At 50.8% G+C, this 22,233-nt stretch overlaps 2 protein-coding genes across 2 annotated transcripts in view; one reads left to right on the top strand and one right to left on the bottom strand.

The window, feature by feature from the left end:
- The window catches only part of LOC136329359 (zinc finger protein 250-like), a 37,263-nt gene extending 34,209 nt beyond the window's left edge, over window positions 1-3,054 (bottom strand). The window contains exons 1-2 of the mRNA XM_066265388.1: window positions 2,756-3,054; window positions 258-459 (exon numbers count right to left, since the gene is read on the bottom strand). Of these exons, the coding sequence (XP_066121485.1) occupies window positions 258-450 (193 nt within the window). The 5' untranslated portion in view covers window positions 451-459; window positions 2,756-3,054. The remainder of the gene's footprint in view (window positions 1-257; window positions 460-2,755) is intronic.
- Window positions 3,055-14,114: 11,060 nt separating this feature from the next.
- On the top strand, window positions 14,115-16,530 carry C3H8orf33 (chromosome 3 C8orf33 homolog). The gene is made up of 5 exons (XM_066264875.1): window positions 14,115-14,465; window positions 14,553-14,813; window positions 14,987-15,071; window positions 15,207-15,353; window positions 15,681-16,530. Exons 1-5 carry the CDS (start codon window positions 14,115-14,117, stop codon window positions 15,818-15,820), a joined length of 984 nt encoding a protein of 327 aa, XP_066120972.1. The 3' UTR covers window positions 15,821-16,530.
- Window positions 16,531-22,233: the final 5,703 nt, after the last annotated feature.

Here is a 22,233-nt window from a genome sequence, read left to right as displayed (position 1 = left end):
CCTGGGTCAGGGCAGAACCTCGAGGGAACGAGACTTCCACCATGTGGTGGTTGGGCTGGCAAGGCTCAGCTGGCAACCATCATACTGGCACGAAGGCAGCCAGGGGACAGCCCACATTGCTTTCTTGACCTCCAGACGTGGCCCCTCAAGTCCACGAGGCACCCCACCCCAATGGTGACACTGACAACTAATGGGAGTAATCATAGGGTGAGATGGACAAAGTTCTCCCAGAATGAGGAGGGACTTGGTCCCAGTACCTGGCAGCTGGTGGGGAAGGGTGGTGTCCAGCTCAGTGTAGCTGCAGCAGAGTGGACCAGCGAGTGCAGATGCAGAGTGGGTCACGGTGGGAGCATCACTCACATAAGCCTGGGCTGCAGGGATCCAGGGGGGTGATCCCGGGACTGAAGACTCCATTTCTGCCTCTTCAGGGCTAGCTCTGAGGCTGGGCATGACTTGGGCCTGGAGACCAGAAAGGACACTGGTGAGTGTGCAGGAGGGCTAGCCACAGGGACCCTCCTGCTTTCAGGCAGGAGTCTCTTCATCCACCCTGCAGCTCAAGACCTGAGGAGAACCATTTTGGACATTGCCTGCCAACCTATGGACTGGAATTTTCTTCTTGGACACATTTCCAGTGTCTCTCAAACACCCACCACATGCCCGAGTCCATTCTAGGGATGTTGTGAAGATACAGCATGATTGTCACACTCAACGTACTTCGGTGGGGAGACGGATCATTGCAAATGTACTGGTGAGATGGGCAAGTGTTCTGGGTAGAGAGAGCAAGAAAAGGGTGGAGCCCTGGGGCTGGGGGGGCATTGAAACTAGGCCCAGAGAGGCAGGGTAGACCACACCTGGTTAGAAAGGGGGAGGAAGGCAGGGGTGAGATGGGGCAGAGGTGTGGACAGAGTTAAGAGGCAGGATTAGCAGGAAGCAGAATATAAGAAGCCTTGGCTGCCTAATGACCGTGAGGCACCGGGCACATTTCCATGTTGGGAAAGAGAACAAGCCAACCATGTCAGGAAAATTAGGCTGGCACAGGTGGTAAGTGTGATGGCACAAAAGAAATTCAAAGCAGGGAGAACACTGACTTAAGGCACCATCCATGTGGCAGTGAAACAGAGCAAATGCTGCTTCCATGGAGGGTGTGAGGGGACCTTCACTCCTAAGGGGAGACTCAGTCATTTGAATTATTTAGTCAGTTCATTTAAAAATTCTTCAAATCGCCCTGGCCGGTTGGCTCAGCGGTAGAGCGTCGGCCTAGCGTGCAGAGGACCCGGGTTCGATTCCCGGCCAGGGCACACAGGAGAAGCGCCCATTTGCTTCTCCACCCCTCCGCCGTGCTTTCCTCTCTGTCTCTCTCTTCCCCTCCCGCAGCCAAGGCTACATTGGAGCAAGGATGGCCCAGGCGCTGGGGATGGTTCTGTGGCCTCTGCCTCAGGCGCTGGAGTGGCTCTGGTCGCAACATGGCGAGGCCCAGGATGGGCAGAGCATCGCCCCCTGGTGCGCAGAGCTTCGCCCCTGGTGGGCGTGCCGGGTGGATCCCGGTCGGGCGCATGCGGGAGTCTGTCTGACTGTCTCTCCCTGTTTCCAGCTTCAGAAAAATGAAGAAAAAAAAAATTAAAAATTCTTCAAATCATCACAACTGTTACCAAATAGACAGTCATATGGCTCAAAATTCAAAAGGTAAAAAAAGGACTCATGATGAAGTATCTCTCAGTGAGCCTCAGTTCTCCTTCCCAGTTTCTAGTGCAGGGGTCGGGAACCTCTTTGGCTGAGAGAGCCATGAATGCCACATATTTTAAAATGTAATTCCGTGAGAGCCATACAATGACCCGTGTACTTTACGCATTATCCAATAAAAATTTGGTGTTGTCCCAGAAGACAGCTGTGATTGGCTCCAGCTACCCGCAACCATGAACCTGAGCGGTAGGAAATGAATGGAATGTAATACATGAGAATGTTTTATATTTTTAACATTTTTTAAATTAAGGATTTGTCTGTGAGCCAGATGCAGCCATCAAAAGAGCCACATCTGGCTCACGAGCCATAGGTTCCCGACCCCTGTAGTGTACCCCCTTCCAAATTATTCTAAGCTTACACAAGCAAATAAATATCTTTTTTACCTTTTCATCATAAAGTGTAATGAACTATGGTCGTTTTAAATCTTGTTTTCATCATCCCAGAATGTGTAAATTCTTGCTCAGGAGGAAAGACCCAATCCGTGGTGGACAGAAGGCTCCTCCCCACCCCTCTCCACATGCGAATGCCTGGGATCTGGGATCTAGTACGTTACACAGTAACACAGACTTGGCAGAGGGAATTAAGGTTGTGGACCTGGGTTATCCTACTGGACTCAAAATAATTTATGTGTCCCTGCTGACTCGGAGACGCACGGGTCCTGTGCACGGACGGGGGCCTCCAGGCGACGCACGGGTCCTGTGCACGGACGGGGGCCTCCCGGAGGCAAGGCCAGTCGGCAAGAAGAGAAACGTCGGCAACGACCTCGAGACACTGGACTCTGCCAGCGAGCTCGGGAGACAAGCGGGAGGGCCAGCAGTCCGCAGTCTAAAGCGGGCACCCCTCTCTCGGGAGCGCAGACCCCTCCCCCCAGAGCCTGGAAAGCGAGTCCGCCGCTGACGGGGTTTCCGGGCCGGACCCCGCGCGACAGCCCCCTTCTCACCGGCTCTGATGCGCCCCGAACCGGGCGCCCTTCCTCCACCCGACCCCACGAACCAGGACGCCACTCCCCGCGCACCTGCTCCGTCGCTCTGCGGCCCCGGCTCCGAGGCAGGGGCAGGTGGGTCGCCGCGGCGCTTCCTCCGGAGGGCGCCCCTCAACCCCCCAGGTGGGATCCCGCCGAGGCCCGGAAGCCCCGGGCCCCTCCGCCGGTGGCTCCCGAGACCCGTCGCACGTCTGCGCTAAGCCTCCCGGGGCGGCACCCACCGCGGGGCACGGACTGCGGCCGGCCGGGAGGAGGGAGGCTTCACTCCCGCGAACTGCGTCCCCGGGGGCCGCCCCCGGAAAAGCGAGGAACCGCGGATCCCGAGCGGCTCGGCCGGGAGGCGGACCCGGAAGTCCCGCCCCGACTTCCGCCGCCCCGCCCCCCGCCCGGGGCCATCCCCGTGCGGGCGGAGCGCCCAGCGGGGTCGCCGCTACCAGTCGGCACATGCAGCTAATGGAGTAGCGCTATGGGTAAGAGGACAGCCGACTGGAAATGCGGGACACCGCTGTGGGGGGGGGGGGACTGGACACACAGGTTCTAGAATCGGAACCAAGTAGCTCCATAAAAACACGGCTGCACGTGAAAGACCTGAATCCAGCGGTCCGGGATAAGACCGATAGATGGACAAACTCAAATGCCTTAGGTAGGTATTATACATTTTTTTGGGTATTTTTCTGAAGTTGGAAATGGGGAGGCAGTCAGACAGACTCCCGCATGTGCCCCACCGGGATTCACCCGGCACGCCCACCAGGGGGCGATGCTCTGTTGCGACCAGAGCCATTCTAGCGCCTGAGGCAGAGGCCACAGAGCCATCCCCAGCGCCCGGGCCATCTTTACTCCAATGGAGCCTTGGTGCAGGAGGGGAAGAGAGAGACAGAGAGGAAGGAGAGGGGGAGGGGTGGAGAAGCAGATGGGCGCTTCTCCTGTGTGCCCTGGCTGGGAATCGAACCAGGGACTTCTGCACGCCACGCCGACGCTCTACCATTGAGCCAACCAGCCAGGGCAGGTATTATACATTTTATGGGACTCTTCATGGTGCATTTACAGAAACTGATGATACACTTAGACATAAAGAATACAAATACTTCGTCGCTCGCCAGTTTCTCAGTGGAGAGTGTGTCTTCCCAGTACGTTAAGGTCGGGGGTTCAAACCCCAGTTAGGGCACATACGAGAGCGTGCACAACTAAATGAAACAGTGAAGTGGAACAACGGGTTGATGTTTCCCTTTCTCTCTTTCTTATCTCTCATCAACAGACATGCTGCTCCAGAGGACAGCAGTATAAATGATAGCAAACCACCTCCAAACAAGCATGTCAAACAGAGAACCCACCACACAGGGACCCTGTGACAGGAGAGAAACAGACTCATATCTGAAAAAGCCAGTGTGTTTGTGGTCTGTCACATAAATGCCAAGAATTAATGTTTCAGTGAGGCAGGATTTGGGGTGATTCTCATAATAGAACCTCTCCACACAGCTCAGTTTTAGTTTTCTTTTATTAAAATGATGCATGTTCCTGATAAATGAATTCAGCAAGGTGGCAGGATATAAAATTAATACTCAGAAATTAGAGGCATTTTTATGCACTAACAATGAATTGTCAGAAGGAGAAATTAAGGAAGCAATCCCCTTTATCACTGCAAACAAAAAATAAAGTACCTAGGAATAAATTTCACCAGGGAGATTAAAGACTGGTACTCGGAAAGTTATAAAACATTGATAAAAGAAATCAGGAAAGATACAAACAAGTGGGAGCATATACCGTGCTCATGGTTAGAAATAAACATCATTAGAATGTCTATATTGGCCCTGGCCGGTTGGCTCAGTGGTAGAGCATCGGCCTGGTGTGCAGGAGTCCCAGGTTCGATTCCCGGCCAGGGCACACAGGAGAAGCGCCCATCTGCTTCTCCACCCCTCCCTCTCTCCTTCCTCTCTCTCTCTTCCCCTCCCGCAGCCAAGTCTCCATTGGAGCAAAGTTGGCCTGGGTGCTGAGGATGGCTCTGTGGCCTTTGCCTCAGGCACTAGAATGGCTCTGGATGCAACAGAGCGATGCCCCAGATGGCAGAGCATCACCCCCTGGTGGGCGTGCCGGGTGGATCCCGGTCGGGCGCATGCGGGAGTCTGACTGCCTCCCCGTTTCCAACTTCAGAAAAGTACAAAAAAAAAAAAAGCCTATATTACCCAAAGCAATTTATAAATTCAATGCAATACCGATATAAAATGCCAATGACTTACTTCAAAGATATAGAACCCATATTCCAAAACTTATATGGAACCAAAAGAGAACACGAATAGCCTCAGCAATCTTGAAAAGGAAGAATAAAGTGGGAGGTATCACACTTCCAGATATCAAGTTATACTACAAGGCCATTGTACTCAAAACAGCCTGGTACTGGCATAAGAACAGGCATATAGATCAATAGAACAGAACAGAGAACCCAGAAATAAACCCACAGCTCTATGGACAACTGATATTTGACAAAGAAGGTAAGAGCATACAATGGAGTAAAGACAGCCTCTTTAACAAATGGTGTTGGGAAAATTGGACAGTTACCTGCAAAAAAATGAAACTAGACCACCAATTTACACCATTCACAAAAATAAACTCAAAATGAATAAAAGACTTAAATGTAAGCTGTGAAACCATAAGCATCTTAGAAGAAAACATAGGCAGTAAGCTCTCCAACATCTCTCGCAGCAAAATATTTGCTGATTTATCTCCACGGGCAAGTGAAATAAAAGACAGGATAAACAAATGGGACTATATCAACCTAAAAAGCTTCTGCACAGCTAAAGACAATAAGAACAAAATAAAAAGACAAACTACACAATGGGAGAATATATTTGACAATACGTCTGATAAGGGGTTAATAACCAAAATTTATAAAGAACTTGTAAAACTCAATACCAGGAAGACAAACAATCCAATCAAAAAATGGGCGAAAGCCTGATCAGGTGGTGGTGCAGTGGATAGAGCATCGGACTGGGATGCAGAGGACCCAGGTTCAAGACCCTGAGTTCACCAGCTTGAGCACGGGCTCATCTGGTTTGAGCAAAAGCTCACCAGCTGGGACCCAAGGTCACTGGCTTGAGGAAGGGGTTACTTGGTCTGCTGAAGGCCCACGAGTGTCAAGGCACATATGAGAAAGCAATCAATGAACAACTAAGGTGTCACAATGAAAAACTGATGATTGATGCTTCTCATCTCTCTCCGTTCCTGTCTGTCTGTCCCTATCTATCCCTCTCTCTGACTCTCTGTCTGTGTAAAAATAAAATAAAATAAAATAAATGTAGTGATTGAAATTTCTTCAATATTTTTTTTTAAAATGGGCGAAAGAAATGAATAGACACTTCTCCAAAGAGGACATACAGATGGCCAATAGGCATATGAAAAAATGCTCAACATCACTAATTATTAGAGAAATGCAAATGAAAACCACAATGAGATATCACCTCACACCAGTCAGAATGGCGCTCATCAACAAAACAACACAGAATAAGTGCTGGCGAAGATGTGGAGAAAAGGGAACCCCCCTGCAGTGCTGGTGGGAATGCAGACTGGTGCAGCCACTGTGGAAAACAATATGGAGATTCCTCAAGAAATTAAAAATCTAGCCTGACCTGTGGTGGCGCAGTGGATAAAGCATTGACCTGGAATGCTGAGGTTGCCAGTTCAAAACCCTGGGCTTGCACGGTCAAGGCACATATGGGAGTTGAAGCTTCCTGCTCCTCCGCCCCTTTCTGTCTCTCTCTCCTCTAAAATGAATAAATAAATAAAAATAATAAAAGAAAAAAAAAGAAGTTAAAAATCTAACTGCCTTTGACCCAGCTATACCACTATTAGGAATATACCCCAAGAACACCATAGCACTGTTTGAGAAGAAGAAATGCACCCCCATGTTTATGGCAGCATTGTTCACAATGGTGAAGATCTGGAAACAGCCCAAGTGTCCGTCAGTGGACAAGTGGATTAAAAAGCTTTGGTACATATATACTATGGAATACTACTCAGCCATAAGAAATGATGACATCGGATCATTTACAACAACATGGATGGACCTTGATAACATTATACTGAGCAAAATAAGTAAATCAGAAAAAACTAAGAACTGTATGATTCCATACAGAGGTGGGACATAAAAGTGAGCCTCAGAGCCCTGGCCGGTTGGCTCAGTGGTAGAGCGTCGGCCTGGTGTGCAGGAGTCCCAGGTTCGATTCCTGGCCAGGGCACACAGGAGAAGCGCCCATCTGCTTCTCTACCCCTCCCCCTCTCCTTCCTCTCTGTCTTTCTCTTCCCCTCCTGCAGCCGAGGCTCCATTGGAGCAAAGTTTGCCCAGGCACTGAGGATGGCACTGTGGCCTCTGCCTCAGGTGCTAGAATGGCTCTGATTGCGGCAGAGCGACGCCCCAAGATGGGTGGAGCATCGCCCCTGGTGGGCGTGCCGGGTGGATTCCGGTAGAGCGCATGCGGGAGTCTGTCTGACTGCCTCCCCGTTTCCAGCTTTGGGGGGGAAAAAAAGTGAGACTCAGAGACATGGACAAGAGTGTGGGGGTTTTGGGGTGGGGGGAGGAGAGGGAGGGAGCTAGGGGAGGGGAGGGGCACAAAGAAAACCAGTTAGAAGGTGACGGAAAACAGTTGGACTTTGGGTGATGGGAATGCAGCATAATCAAATGTCAAAATAATGTAGAAATGTTTTCTTTGAACATATGTACCCTGACTTATCAATGTCATGCCATTAAAATTAATTTTAAGCCTGACCAGGCAGTGGCGCAGTGGATAGAGTGTCGGACTGGGATGCAGAAGACCCAGGTTTGAGACCCCGAGGTCACCAGCTTGAGCAAGGGCTCATCTGGTTTGAGCAAAAGCTCACCGGCTTGAGTCCAAGGTCGCTGGGTTGAGCAAGGGGTTACTTGGTCTGCTAAAGGCCCGTGGTCAAGGCACATATGAGAAAGCAATCAATGAACAATTAAGGTGTTGCAATGCGCAATGAAAAACTAATGATTGATGCTTCTCATCTCTCCATTCCTGTTTGTCTGTCCCAGTCTATCCCTCTCCCTGACTCTCTCTCTGTCTCTGTAAAAAAAAAAATTAATTTAAAAAATGATGCATGTTCATAGTAAAAAAAGAATTTTATTTTATTTTATTTTATTTCTGTATTTTTCTGAAGTTGGAAACAGGGAGGCAGTCACACAGACTCCCGCATGCACCTGACCAGGATCCACCCGGCATGCCCTCCAGGGGGTGATGCTCTGCCCATCTGGGGCATTGCTCTGTTGCAACTAGAGCCACTCTAGCGTCTGAGGCAGAGGCCACAGAGCCATCTTCAGTGCCCAGGCCAACTTTGCTTCAATGGAGCCCTGGCTGTGGGAGGGGAAGAGAGAGACAGAGAGGAAGGAGAGGGGGATTGGTAGAGAAGCAGATGGGCACCCCTCCTGTGTGCCCTGGCTGGGAATCGAACCCGGGACTCCTGCACGCCAGGCCAACGCTCTACCAAAAAAATAATTTTAAAACATACATTCTATAGCTTCCTAATCCCTAGATTAAAAACCAAATCTAACTAAGCTCAGGAGGCCCTTCTTTTGGGTGTGTGTGTGTGGCAGAGACAGAGAGAGAGAGAGAGAGAGAGAGAGAGAGAGGGACAGATAGGGACATGATGGGAGGGAGATGAGAAACATCAATTCTTTGTTGCAGCACCTTAGTTGTTCATTGATTGATTTCTCATATGTGCCTTGACCATGGGCCTTCAGCAGACCGAGTAACCCCTTGCTCATGCCAGTGACCTTGGGTCCAAGCTGGTGAGCTTTGCTCAAACCAGATGAGCCCACGCTCAAGCTGGCAACCTTGGAGTCTCAAACCTGGGTCCTCTGCATCCCAGTCCTACACTCTATCCACTGCGCCACCTCCTGGTCAGGCTCAGGAGGTCCTTCTTGATGTGGCCTTGTCTGCTTCCCCTTGAACACGTGTCTCCGTTCAGACCTCTAACTTCACACTATGGACCCCTAGAGATACCAGCTTGTTCAGCCTCACAGGCCAGAGCCTAGCCAGGTGCATGGCACATGGAAACATTTGAATTCAGACACATTCAGTGTCCTTGACAAACTCTTCTGCCAGGATTCCTTGTCCTTACAACGCCCACTATCCTCCTGCTCTTCATTTCTTCTCAGGCTCCTCCTCCTGCCTAGGAGATAAAACCGCAGGACACCAATGCCCCACTCATATTTCAGGCTGGGACCTACTCCTAATTTAGAGCTCTCTTTCCCCCTTTTGCCAACTTCTATTATGAATTTACCTTTGCCACCCAGCTTAGTGTATCCCAAGGTTCTCTTTACCATGCCACAGTCACACAGCTCCAGGGAAAAGCAACCTGGTCTCATCTCTCCAGGCAGAGGAGAACAGAAGCTCCATCTCCACACATGCTGCAGATGGCTTTTCCAGTCTACCTGAATCATTACCAGCTAGAAGCAGCTGTCATTGGGACTTGGACATGAGCTGCAAAGTGTAGAATTGTGACAACAATTCCAGTACCATGTGGACTTTTCCTGGACTCCTGCTCCTTGTGACAGCTCCTAACGGACTGAACTGGGGCTGCGTTGCATTTGCAGGGATTTGGAAGGGTGTTGGTGCCAACTTGGACTTGGTGAACATGTTAAGGACACTACTCTTTTATGGATTCTTGCTGTATTGGCCAAGAGTTTGCTTAAAGGCTTTATTCACTGTAAAAAAAAAATAAAAAAATAGAAGACTGCCTGACCAGGTGGTGGCGCAGTGGATAGAGCATCGGACTGGGATGCGGAGGACCCCGGTTCGAGACCCCGAGGTCCGCAGCTTGAGTGCGGGCTCATCTGGTTTGAGCAAAGCTCACCAGCTTGGACCCAAGGTTGCTGGCTCGAGCAAGGGGTTACTTGGTCTGCTGAAGGCTCATGGTGTCGCAACGAAAAACTAATGATTGATGCTTCTCTCCGTTCCTCTCTGTCTGTCCCTATCTATCCTTCTCTCTGACTTTCTCTCTGTCTCTGTAAAAAATAAATAAATAAATAAAAATAGAAGACTGGATAAAGAAGATGTGGCACATATACACCATGGTATACTACTCAGCCATAAGAAATGATGACATCAGATCATTTACAACAAAATGGTGGGATCTTGATAGCATTATATGGAGTGAAATAAGTAAATCAGAAAAAAACCAAGAACTGCATGATTCCATACATTGGTGGGACATAAAAACGAGACTAAGAGACATGGACAAGAGTGTGGTGGTTATGGGGGGGGGGAGGAGGGAAGGAGGGAGAGGGGGAGGGGGAGGGGCACAAAGAAAACTAGATAGAAGGTGACAGAGGACAATCTGACTTTGGGTGATGGGTATGCAACATAATTTAATGACAAGATAACCTGGACATGTTTTCTTTGAATATATGTATCCTGATTTATTGATTTCACCCCATTGAAATTAATAAAAATTTATTTATTAAAAACAAAAAACAAAACCACAGGACACCAAGAAGTCACCAGGAGGAGAGACATGTGAAAAGCTCAGCTGGAGAGCTGCTGGGAGGCAGCCAGAACACAGAGCCTACTGCCAGAGACTCACCCCTGATCTCTGGGATTGAGAGCATCTTCTAGAGTCGGGAAATAGGAAACCAGTTATGGGCACAGAGTAAGGGCCATTGACAGCAAGAAAAGAGAAGGAAAGAACAGCCTTGGCAGTGACTGGAGCTTACCAGGAGGGCCTGGTGACACAGTGGTGCTGCTAGCAGGGGCAGGAGAGTAGTGGGCAGGGGTGATTCCCACACACTTACCTTCATTCCTGTGCTTCCAGATCCAGCTCCTCTCAATTTTGAGTGATTGTGAGGCCCATGACTCTTCCCCTTGTTCCAGCCTGGACATGACATCAGTTTTGGAACCATTAAGTCCTGCTTCAGAGAAGGGAAGCTAGACTGAGGATTTATCCTGGTCCAGGACAGGATGGCCTTGTGGGCAGCACTTGTGTGCCAGTCTTGACCTCCCCTGTCACCTGGTTTCCAAATCATTAACATAGACGCAGGTCTCTGCTCCAGCTGATGGAAAGTCAAACCCGGGTCCTCTGGGGGCCATGGATAAAGGACACCTCATGAGAGAAGACTGAGGGTAAAGGAGGTGCCAGCGTCCAGCAGGAGTAAAGGGAAGCATGTTCCTGTATAAGGCATGGCTCGGAAACCAAATGCATTCAGATCACAGATCTGCCTGTGTGTGTAAACTGATATTTGTCAACCTCAGGCTAATCTATAAATCGTGTATCCTGCCACTGACCTTGAAGATGCATGAAAATTTCAGGAATATGACTATACTCAGCATTCAATGAATGATATTCTCCCATATTTTCTTTTTTTAGAGAGTGACAGAAACAGGCAGACAGAGAGACAGGAAGGGGGATGAGAGGCATCAACTCATAGTTGTGGCACTTTGGTTGTTCACTGATTGCTTCTCATATGTGCCCTGACCGGGAGGCTCCAGCTGATCCAGTGACCCCTTGCTCAAGCCAGCAACCTTGGTCTTCAAGCCAGTGAACGTGGGAGCCACACTCAAGCCAGTGACCCCAAGCTCAAGCTGGCAACCTCGGGGTTTTGAACATTGGACCTCAGCCTCCCAGTTTAACAATCTACCCACTGTGCCAGCACCCATCAAGCCTTCTCCCATATTTTCTACAGAGAAGTTAGGGGGGGTCCCTGGCACTTATCCCTCTGTGCAGCCCAGGCTTGCCTGGGACCAGGGTCAGAATTACCCTATGTCTCAGCCTCTAAGCCTCAAACCCAGCCCTAATCCCACGGCCATTCACAGAACAGGAAGCTGAGTTGAGCTCCAGGTAGGCTTTCCCAGGGAGACCAGATTCCTGTAGGTCTCCAGCATCATGTCCCTGCAGAGGCTCTTTTTTTAAAAAAAAATTATTTTAGAAACGTCAGGGAGGAGGGGAAGGAGCAGGAAGTATCAATTCCCATATGTGCCTTGACCAGGCAAGCCCAGGGTTTCAAACCAACGACCTCAGCGTTCCAGGTCAATGCTTTGTCCACTGTGCCACCACAGGTCAGTGCAGAGGTTCTTTTAAGCAGGGGTCAGATGGTCCCAATATTCTTGGGAGAAGAGCACGGCCATCCTTGAAGGAAACCAAAACCTGGAGTGATAAGATCTTGTTGCAACTCGAGTCTAGCCCAGCCTAGGCTTGTGGGGGCAGGAAGGAGGCACTTGATATGTTCAGGGGAGGGTGAGGAGGCCAGAGGGCTGAAGCAGAACAGGAGGGGTTAGAGAGAGGGTTAGGAATTAAGCTTTTAGTCTGAATGAGATGGGAAGTGTCTGGAAGATCTGAGCAGGGAGATAGGACCTGACACATGGCCTCTCCAGCTGCTGTTTTGGGTGGGAGCAGGCAGACCAGTGGAAGGGCTAGAGATGACAGTGTCTTGGACCAGAGTGTTGGTGTCTGGTGCTAAGTGGTCAGAATCTAGATTCATTTCAAAGGATGTGCTGAATTAGATTTAGGATGAGACTAAGACTTTTTAAAAATCTTTATTAATTTTAGTGAGGGACGAAGAGGGAGAGAGAGAGAGAGATAGGAACATTGATCCATTCCTGTATGTGCCCTGACCAGGGATTGAATGTGCAACCTCTGATTTTCCAGAGGACACTAACCAACCAAGCTATCCAGGCAGAGAGAGGGATAGATAGATAGGGAGAGACAGGAATGAGAAGCATCAATTATTAATTTTTCGTTGCAACACCTTAGTTGTTCATTGATTACTTTCTCATATGTTCCTTGACAGTGGGCTGCAGCAGACCGAGTGACCCCTTGCTCGAGCCAGCGACCTTGGGTCCAAGCTGGTGAGCTTTTGCTCAAACCAGATGAGCCTGCGCTCAAGCTGGTGACTTCGGGGTCTTGAACCTGGGTCCTCCACACCCCAGTCCGACGCCCTATCCACTGCGCCACCACCCAGTCAGGCAGTATGTGGATTATTTTCAATAAGCACCTGTACTGTTTTTGACCCGCAGTTGGGAGCTGTGAATGCACTTATTAAGGGAGCATGAAGATTGTGAATTTTGGCATCTGCTGAGGGAAAGGGGAGCCTGAAACCAATCCCCTCTGGATACTGAAGAACAAGTTAATTAACAAAGTTATACACAGATTTTCAACTGCTACAGCTAGGGTGTGTGTGTCGGGTAAGGGGTGTGTATTGGCGCTCCTAATCCATGCATTGTTCAAGGATCAACCATACAGGTCCAAACTTAGGAAACAAGTTGAAACTGGTTGGGTATACACTAGGAAATGTCAGTATACAACTGACATTTAGAAGCACATGTCTGGATTAATTTTAACATGGCAGGAGATATGAGTTGTCTCAGGAAGAAAACCTTCCCAACTCGCCTTTGATACACAGCCAGCTGCTGCCCCACAGTCCCATCCATGCAAGCAAATCTGTTAGTTCAGGTAGACACGTGCCCTCTTTCCCTTGGTGTAGCTACTCTGGCCCTAGGTGACCATAAGGCCCAGTGCTGGTCAATAAGACATTAGGGGAAGTTTGCCAAGAGGCTTCTGTGAAGGGCTTTCCTCCCCAATCATAACAAGGAAACAATGAGAAACACATCTGTTTAGAGTGACCAGGAGAGAAAACCAGAATCTCAAAGACACATCCCAGGACAAATCCTGGGCCCATCTTCATCACTTAAGTTGGGTGGGTTTTCTCTGAATGGTAGCTGACCAAGAATGAATGCCCAATTCATTCTTCCTGGACCTTTCTAGAGTTCTCCATCTGAACCTGGCTGGCCTTTGATCCACCCTAGTGCTCATGTCCTTTGTGTGTCACACGTGGTCCTCCTCCTGTGGTCAGCCTTCACTTCCAGACTCATCCGGGGAAGCACGGGCTCTGGACTCTGAGAGGACTAAGTTCCTGTCTTGGACACACCATCTACTAACGCAAGGGTCTCAGGTAACTGCCTTGAGTGTATCCACAGAATCACTTCCCGGAGGTGACGACTTGGATAGTTCAAGAAGAAAAATGTATAAAGTGCTTCGCCCAGCCTGACCAGGCGGCGGCGCAGTGGCTAGAGCGTCGGACCGGGACGCGGAGGACCCAGGTTCGAAACCCCAAGGTCCGAGCCCAAAGGTCACCGGCTTGAGCAAGGGGTCACTCGGTCTGCTGTAGCCCCCCCTTCAAGGCACATATGAGAAATCAATCAATGAACAACGAAGGTGCCACAACGAAGAACTGATGCTTCTCATCTCTCTCCCTTCCTGTTTGTCCCTCTTTCTGACTCTTCGTCAAAAGCAAATAAATAAATAATAAAAGTGTCCTTCAACCACAAACAACGAAATATAATTACAATATAATTACATCATCAAGCTGTGTGGGTGCGCTCGCACGCAGGGAATGAATGGGCGCGCTCCGCCCTCCCCGCACCGCTCTTCACAGCTCTCCGCGGTTGTTTCCCTGCCGTTCTCGCTGCGCCGGAAGGTGAGCGCGGAGATCTCGTTCCCCCTTCCGGGTGGTTCCCCCTTCCGGGTGGTTCCCCCTTCCGGCTCCCTCCCGAGCGGTGCTTGTAACGGAGGAGGTGCGGCTGACCGAGCGTCCCGGAGCGCCCCCCCCCCAAGCCTCCCGCCCAGGGGTCCCGGCGCCCGGCGGAACGCTGCGCTGCAGACGCATTTCTGGAGCAGCCGATTATTCCGCGGACTCCGGGCCCCACGTAGGTTCCGGCGGGGGAGGCGGCGGCGGCGCATGGCGGTGAGCGGGGCGGGCGGCGGCCGCGGGTGGCGGGACCCCGGGCAGTTGGCTGCCTCCGGTGACCCTCTCGCTGCACTCTCTCTCCAGGCGCTGGGACACCCTGCTCGGGAGACACCGGCGGCCTCAGGCCCAGGCACCGCCCTCGCGCCACGCGGCTCGCCGGGCTGCCTCCCGGCGCCCAAGTCCGACCTCGCCAGGGCGCATCCCGGAGGCGGCGAAGGCGATGCAGCCTCTAGGAAACAAAAGAAAAAGAAGAAGAGCCGGAGCGAGGCCTCTGTGTCGAATGGAGGCGAGAAGGCCGCTGAAAAGTCGGTGCCGGCGGAGGCTGCTCTAAGCGCGGAGGCCCAGGCAAGCACGGTCTTCCGTCGGGAAGGGTGGGGTCCCAGGGCGCATTCTCGGTGCGAGCTCGCCAGCCGTCCTGGTCTCAGATTTGCGGAGTTGAGGCAGGCAGGGAGGGCGGTGGGATGGGATGCAGGCCGCAGGGTCCTCGCCACCTCCCACAGCCACTGTGTCCATCGCAGGCGGAGCAGCTGGCTCGGGAACTCGCCTGGTGCGTGGAGCAGCTGGAACGGGGCCTCAAGATGCAGAGACCCAGCCCCAAACAGAGTGAGGGGCCCTTCCTGGAGTTGGGTGGAGGTGAACCGCGACAGTGCCGTGGCCTGCAGGTGCTGCATGGGAACGTACTTGTTTTCGCGTAGGTGAGGATAGGAGAGGTCTCTAGCCCTTCGTTTTTATCCGCAGAAGATCAGGCTATTGGGGCAATCCGAATCCTGCGCAGCGAAAGAACCCCTCTTCCCAGGAAGAGGCAGCTGATGCGCTCCTTGTTTGGAGACTACAGGGCTCAGATGGAAGCCGAGGGGCGCCAGGCCTTGCGGGCTCTCAAGACGGGTGAGGAGCTGGGAACTGGTCAATTCAGTACTGCTTAGTTTAAAAGATGTCGGGAAGGAAGAACCTAGGGAGTGACAGGAAGAATCCCAGAATAACAGGGCCGGCAAGGGAAAGCCTGAACCGGTGGAGCAGAGAACTCGGGCCTAGAAGGGGCAGGCAGGCGTAGGAGAGGCAGTGAATTTCTCTGTGATTTTAAATAGGATGTGATGATGACTAACAAGTAAATGAGTTAATTTATGCAAAGTGGTAAAGTGGTTAGAGTTGTGTGGGCACTGTTGACACGAGCTATTATTACTGATTCTGTGCCCTCTTTCCCCTCCCCCACAGCAGCCCACTCAGCCCAGGTGCAGCCTGTAGGTGAGGCCACCAGAAAGAAGAGTGGAAGGGTCTGCAGGCCTCGCTTAGCAAGGGGACCCAAGGCCACCCTGGACGCGCCTGATGAAGAGTTTAGGTTCAATTTCTTTTAGCCTCTCCCCCATCTTGGAATAGTCTTCTCCACAGGGTGTGGAGCTTTGTCTTGAGGGCAGAGCCTCTCCAGGAATGCTTTGCCGGACAGATGTGGGGCTGGTTGGTTCATCTGCTGCCATGACTGTTGGACAGATGTGAGGCCAGCATATGGAATACTGTCAGACAAGTACAAGACCTCATTTAGGTTTTCAGATGAATGGTTCCTGCAGCTAGAAGAGGGGGCTCGTTCAGAATGGCTTCTGCCGTAAACTGAAGTGCTGGTGTGTGGCAGGAACAATGTCTGGCTGTTTCCCTTAGACCAGTGGTTCTCAACCTTTCTAATGCCGTGACCCCGCAATACAGTTCCTCATGTTGCGGTGACCCCAAACCAAAAAATAATTTTGGTGGCTACTTCATAACTATAATTTTGCTACAGTTATGATTTGGAATTACAGTTAAATACCTGATATGCATTATGTATTTTGCGATGGCTTTAGGCGACCCCGCTGGGGTCGCGACCCACAGGTTGAGAACCGCTGCCTTAGACTTAGAAGCTTAGACTTAAGCTCTAAAGACAGACTTAGGCTTCCCTTGCTTAGACTGAATGGCTGAGGGTGAGGGGGAAGCAGCATATTCACACATTGGTGCTCACTTATGAAAGAGGATTCTGTTGCAGGGAGGTACTGGGTGCCATTGTCACGTTGCCATAATAAAACTTTTTAAAAATTGATGAGTGAAGGTGTGTATTAATTGCCTGTGTTAGTTGAGTGCAGATGATGCGACGTCGGGCACTGCAGGGTCCAGGCTCTCATCCCAGTGCTCAGTCCTTTGTGTCTGTTGCCTTCCTCCTGAGCAGGCATCATCCTCAGGGACCAGTGTGGCCCCCAGCAGGCCAGCCTTTGTTCTTAGATGACCTCTCTACATGTGGGCTGCTGCCAGGTGTAGTCCCAGTGCTTGTGCTGCACTGAATCGGGTTTTCCAGGCACCTCAACCCTCCTCAGTGGCTTTGATGCCATCTTTGCAGGTGTCTCCCAAATTTGCATCCCAGACTAGATGGCTATCTGGAACCCACCTGCCTAGTCAACATCTCTACTTTGATGTTTCGTAGGTATTTCAAACTTATCCAAGCCCTGGCTGGGTAGTTCCTCTCGATACTGATTGGAGCATCCTCTCGATACGCCAGGGTTGTGGATTCAGTCCCTGGTCAGGGCACATACAGGAATCAACCAATGAATGCATTAATAAGTGGAACAACAAATACAGGCAATCCCTGGGTTACAAATGAGATAGGTTCTGTAGGTTTGTATTTAAATTGAATTTGTAAGTTGGATTCCCAGTCCGGGCACAGGAGAAGCGCCCATCTGCTCACCCCTCCCCTTCTTGCTTCTCTTGCTTCTCTCTCTCTCTCTCTTTCTCTCTCTCTGTCTCTCTCTCTCTCTTCTCTCTTTCCCCCTCCCCCTCTTCTCCTTTCCTCCTGCAGCCGTGGCTTGATTTGAGTAAGTTGGCCCTGAGCGTTGAGGATGGCTCCATGGCCTCTGCCTCAGGTGCTGAAAAAGGCTCTGGTTTTAGCAGAGAAAGGGCCCCAGGTGGGCAGAGCATCATTCCTTAGTGGCCTTGCTGGGTGGATCCAGTCGGAGAACATGCAGGAGTCTGTCTCTGATCCCTCCTCTCACTAAAATAAAATATAAAACACCTCTTTTTAATTGTTCAAACCTTCAGTTAGCCCCCAAGTCTCCTTTCATTTTCTGCTTTTCAATGAATGGTACTACTGCCCACCCAGTTGATTAGGTCAAAACCTGGGTCATCCTTAATTGCTCTTTCTCTAACATGTTCAGTAATTTACTGGCATGTAAGCTTTATCTTCAAAGTAAATCTCAGATCTTTTGTGCTTTCTCTAACTTCACTGCTTGGCTTTCTGGTCCTGGCCCTATCTCTTACCCTGATGCTTGAGCCTGCAGGGTTAGTCTCCCTGACACCCACTCTGGCCTCCTGTCTGCAGCCAGTGATCCCCCATGCATGTCAGGTACTATTTCTGTCACTATTCACTTTATTGTACCCAGGATGCAGTGGGAAGGCTGGTGGATGAGGCCTCGGGGAGGGCTCTGACCATCTCTCTGATGTGGCTCCTTGTTATCGTTGTGCTGGCTTCTTGCTGCTCCTGAAGTAACCAACTTAATCCTGTATCAAGGTCTTCACTGGCTTCTGGGAGGTACTCATTTAAGAAAGTAACTGCCCTGTCCATCAGTTTGAGCGGGAGTGGGGAGCACGCAGGTGAGTGCTGTGTCGTGCTGCCAGGCTTCAGAGAAAGTCCTTTGTAGCAGGTGAGGATGTGGGAGAAGCACAGCACACGGGGAAAGCATTTGAAGACCAGAGATGAGTGCTGCCCGCCCTCTGGATGGGTCACCGTCCCAGCTGCCCTGTCCGTTCATAGGGCATCTTTTTTTTTTAATAAATTTTTATTAATTTTAATAGGGTGACATCAATAAATCAGGGTACATATATTCAAAGAGAACATGTCCAGGTTATCTTGTCATTAAATTATGTTGCATATCCATCACCCAAAGTCAGATTGTCCTCTGTCACCTTCTATCTAGTTTTCTTTGTGCCCCTCCCCTCCCCCTTCCCCCCCCCCCCCCCCCCCCCCCCGTAACTACCACACTCTTGTCCATGTCTCTTAGTCTCATTTTTATGTCCCACCAATGTATGGAATCCTGCAGTTCTTGTTTTTTTCTGATTTACTTATTTCACTCTATAATGTTATCAAGATCCCACCATTTTGCTGTAAGTGATCCGATGTCATCATTTCTTATGGCTGAGTAGTATACCATGGTGTATATGTGCCCCATCTTCTTTATCCAGTCTTCTATTTTTTTTTTACAGTGATTAAAGCCTTTAAGCAAACTCTTGGCCAATACAGCAAGAACCCATAAAAGAGTAATGTCCTTAACATGTTCACCAAGTCCAAGTTGGCTCCAACACCATGCCAAATCCCTGAAAAATGCAACCCAACCCCAGTTCAGTCTGTTAGGAGCTGTGACAAGGAGCAGGATTCCAGGAAAAGTCCACCTCCAGGGAAAGTCTGCATGGCACTGGAATTGTTGTCACAATTCTATACTTTGCAGCTCATGTCCAAGTCCCAATGACCGCTGCTTCTAGCTGGTAATGATTCAGGTAGACTGGAAAAGCCATCTGCAGCATGTGTGGAGATGGAGCTTCTGTTCTCTGCCAGTCTTGGTGTGGCTTCTTCAGTGTTCCTTGGTTGAAGAGTCCTCTTAGTTTAGTCCAAAGTTGGTTTTTCCAGATGATAGTTCTTAGAATTATTCTGTAATCCACTTTGGTTCTGGGAGGTGGATGTTGGTAGGTCAGCCTACTCCAGCGCCATCTTGTCTTCTCATGGGGCATCTCTACTCAGGACAGCCCTCCTTTGGTCTGTACCCAGTAGTGTTCTAGAGTGTTTCCTTCTGGGCTTGTGTAGCAGGTGACCACAGCTCAGGAGCACCTGCTCCCCTGGCCTCGGTTCACCCACCTGTGAATGGGGTGGTGGGGGTGGGGGAGGGTGAAGTGAACTGGAAGCCCTGACCACCTTTGGGGGTTTGGTTGATGCAGCAGGCCCTGGTGGGTGGGGTGGAGGGGGCCAATGCCAGTTCCATCTCTGGGAGTGTGGCCATGCGGGAGGCGGTGTGGCTCTGTAGCTCGCCCACAAACCCGACACCAACATCACGATAATGTTCTGGTCTGGCCTCTGCGGAGTTTCTTGTGTTGAGTTTCAACTCCAACCTCATCCCCCCTGGTTTGTTTGGAGACCCCTCAGGGACCCTTTCAAGAGAAGGTTTATTTAAAAGTCATAGCCTGACCTGTGGTGGTGCAGTGGATCAAGCGTCCACCTGGGATGCTCAGGTCAGCAGTTCGGAACCCCAGGCTTGCCCAGTCAAGGCACATATGAGAATCAGTTACTATGAGTTGATGCTTTCTGACCCTCCCCAACCTCCTTTCTCTCTCTCTCTCTCTCTCTCCTCTCTCTAAAAAACAAAAAATCACAGAGATAGGAAAAGTGAGATGGCTGGGTGTGGGCTCAGGAACCAGGTGACAGAAGCCAAAAGGGGACCTTGGAGCTTAGGAAAGAGAAAGGTAAAGGTAACATGCCTGCGGGAGGAAAAGCGGTTGGTGAAAGGCACAGATGTGCTCCTGCTGGTCCCTGCGTCTTTCCTGGGGCTCCCCTTGACCCTTCCTGCTGCCGACCCCACTCCTCTGCCCGGTCCCCTGCTGTCCCGCACACTCAGGTCCCGCACTCCTCTTGGCCCTCCACACGGCCACCCTCCCCCTCCCTCCCTTCACCCCACTCCTCCCTCCGGAAGCCCCTCCTTATCCCCGTGTCCCACCTCCCCTCCCTCATGGCCCTCCCTGGTCCCCACCCAGTCAGCTCTCGCCTTCTGTCCATCTTCTAGGTCGGCAGCATCTTGGATTTCCTGAGTCCTGGCCGAGCAGTGTCGTGTGGAGCAGGAGGACCTGGACTGGAAACCCAGCCTGTCACTGCACTGGGCAAAGCTCACCACACCCCAGTCTCCCCCGGGACTGGAGCTGCCGGAGCAGGGCGTGTCCTGAGTCCCGCGGAGCCTCAGGCGGGGTCGCTGTGTCTGTGGTTTGTGCAGGGCCCTCGCGGAGGATGGTGGTGAGGACTCCACCGGCTCCGAGTGATCCAGGGCTGGCGGGCGCAGTCTGTAGGTTCCTGTCCCCACCTCCCTGTGTGTGCTGGCCCAGGGGTACGGGCACATGTGGAGCAGCCTTGGGTGTTGGAGGGTAGCTCCTACCTCCTCAATATTCCTTTTCTGCTGTAGGGTTAGGGAAGAGACCGAGAAGTCAGAGTGGATGCTGTTTGGTGAAATAGAACGTACATGTTGTCTGTAAGCTGGTATTGGCACCTGCTCTGCTCCCTGTGGCCCATTCTTTCCAGCATCCCCTTCCTTGAGTCCCATTGTCTCCTGAAAAAATGGAAGTGTATTCACCCTCCTCTGGGTGCCTGAACAGGCCAAGTGCAGGGATACACCCTCCGTCCCTCAAGTTTCAGAGTCCCAGCAGTGCCCACCTGCGCGTGCACATGCGCCTAGTGTTCCAGAGCTCCCAAGAAGCCCCGTCGTGTCCACTTGCTGTGCCCCTGTGGAACTCACCAGGTGGGCCCCTGAACCTCCCTCCAGTCCTGGGTCCGGATGCCCCCTCTGCTCTGGTCGTGTGGATCCAACACGGGGAGATTTAGAAACACGTGACCCCCAGACCCTCTCTCGGTGGTTTTTCTGGGACAGGAATGCTAACTCCTCACTCACCACTCACAGTATTTTATGACAGAGGAGGAGTGAATGAGCCTCTAGAAATGATGAGAAAATAGGAAAATATGTTCAAACTGGAGTGTGGGAGACTTTTGTGACTGAGGGAAATGAAAAATGAAAGAAGAAAACCTGGAGACAGAGGAGTGGTTCAAAAATGGGAAGTAAAACGTGAGTCCCACACACCTCATAAGAGAAGATGTGCAGATTTTTATAATAGATTCTGTGTGCTGGGAAGAACTCTAAAGTGACTTTCAAGATCCTGGAACTGGTAACAGGCTGTTGCTGCAGCTACTGCAGACATACTTTTTTTTTTAAAAAAGATTTTACTTGCCTGACTGGGTGATGGCGCAGTGGATAGAGCATCGGACTGGGATGCTGAAGACCCAGGTTTGAGACCCCGAGGTCACCAGCTTGAGCGCGGGCTCATCTGGTTTGAGCAAAAGCCCACCAGCGTGAACCCAAGGTCGCTGGCTCCAGCAAGGGGTTACTCAGTCTGCTGAAGTCCCACGGTCAAGGCACATATGAGAAAGCAATCAATGAACAACTAAGGTGTTGCAATGCGCAATGAAAAAAACTAATGATTGATGCTTCTCATCTCTCTCCGTTCCTGTCTGTCTGTCCCTGTCTATCCCTCTCTCTGACTCACTCTCTGTCTCTGTTAAAAAAAAAAAAAAAAAAAAATTAAAACAATAAAAAAGATTTTACTTATTTTAGAGAGGGGAGAGAGAGAGGAAAGGGGGAAGGAGCAGGAAGCATCAACTCCCACATGTGCCTTGACCAGGCAAGCTCAGGGTTTTGAACGGGCAACCTCAGTGTTCCAGGTTGCCGCTTTATCCACTGCGCCACCACAGGTCAGGTCAGACCTTACGTTTTTGTTAAGAGGATAAGTAATGAATTCAGTTCTTTTACTGGATATCTCTGCAATGTGTCATATATTTTTGAACGAAAATAACAGAGACCTTTTTTTATTCCTTACCCTTTTGTATGGTGTTCCTGTCAGCCTTTATCGGAATAATGCTGACTTGGGGGCAAAGATACAGCCAAGCCTCGCTGCCCTGGAGGCCAAGACGGAGACCCCCACAGCCTCCGACCTTCCCCGGCGACTGTGGAGC

The sequence above is a fragment of the Saccopteryx bilineata genome, chromosome 3, assembly GCF_036850765.1.
Source record: "Saccopteryx bilineata isolate mSacBil1 chromosome 3, mSacBil1_pri_phased_curated, whole genome shotgun sequence".
In the NCBI taxonomy this organism is placed as follows: domain Eukaryota; kingdom Metazoa; phylum Chordata; class Mammalia; order Chiroptera; family Emballonuridae; genus Saccopteryx; species Saccopteryx bilineata.
Note: the sequence above shows the minus strand (reverse complement) of the source record. Positions and strands in the feature narration are given on the sequence as shown.

What these genes read in the sequence shown, in the direction of transcription:
- C3H8orf33 (XM_066264875.1), top strand. Translation starts at nt 14,115, where the DNA reads ATGAATGGGCGCGCTCCGCCCTCCCCGCACCGCTCTTCACAGCTCTCC. An exon ending in GGCGGCGGCGGCGCATGGCG is followed by an intron (nt 14,466 to 14,552) that starts GTGAGCGGGGCG and finishes CTCTCTCTCCAG; the next exon opens with GCGCTGGGACACCCTGCTCG. An exon ending in CTTGCGGGCTCTCAAGACGG is followed by an intron (nt 15,354 to 15,680) that starts GTGAGGAGCTGG and finishes CCTCCCCCACAG; the next exon opens with CAGCCCACTCAGCCCAGGTG.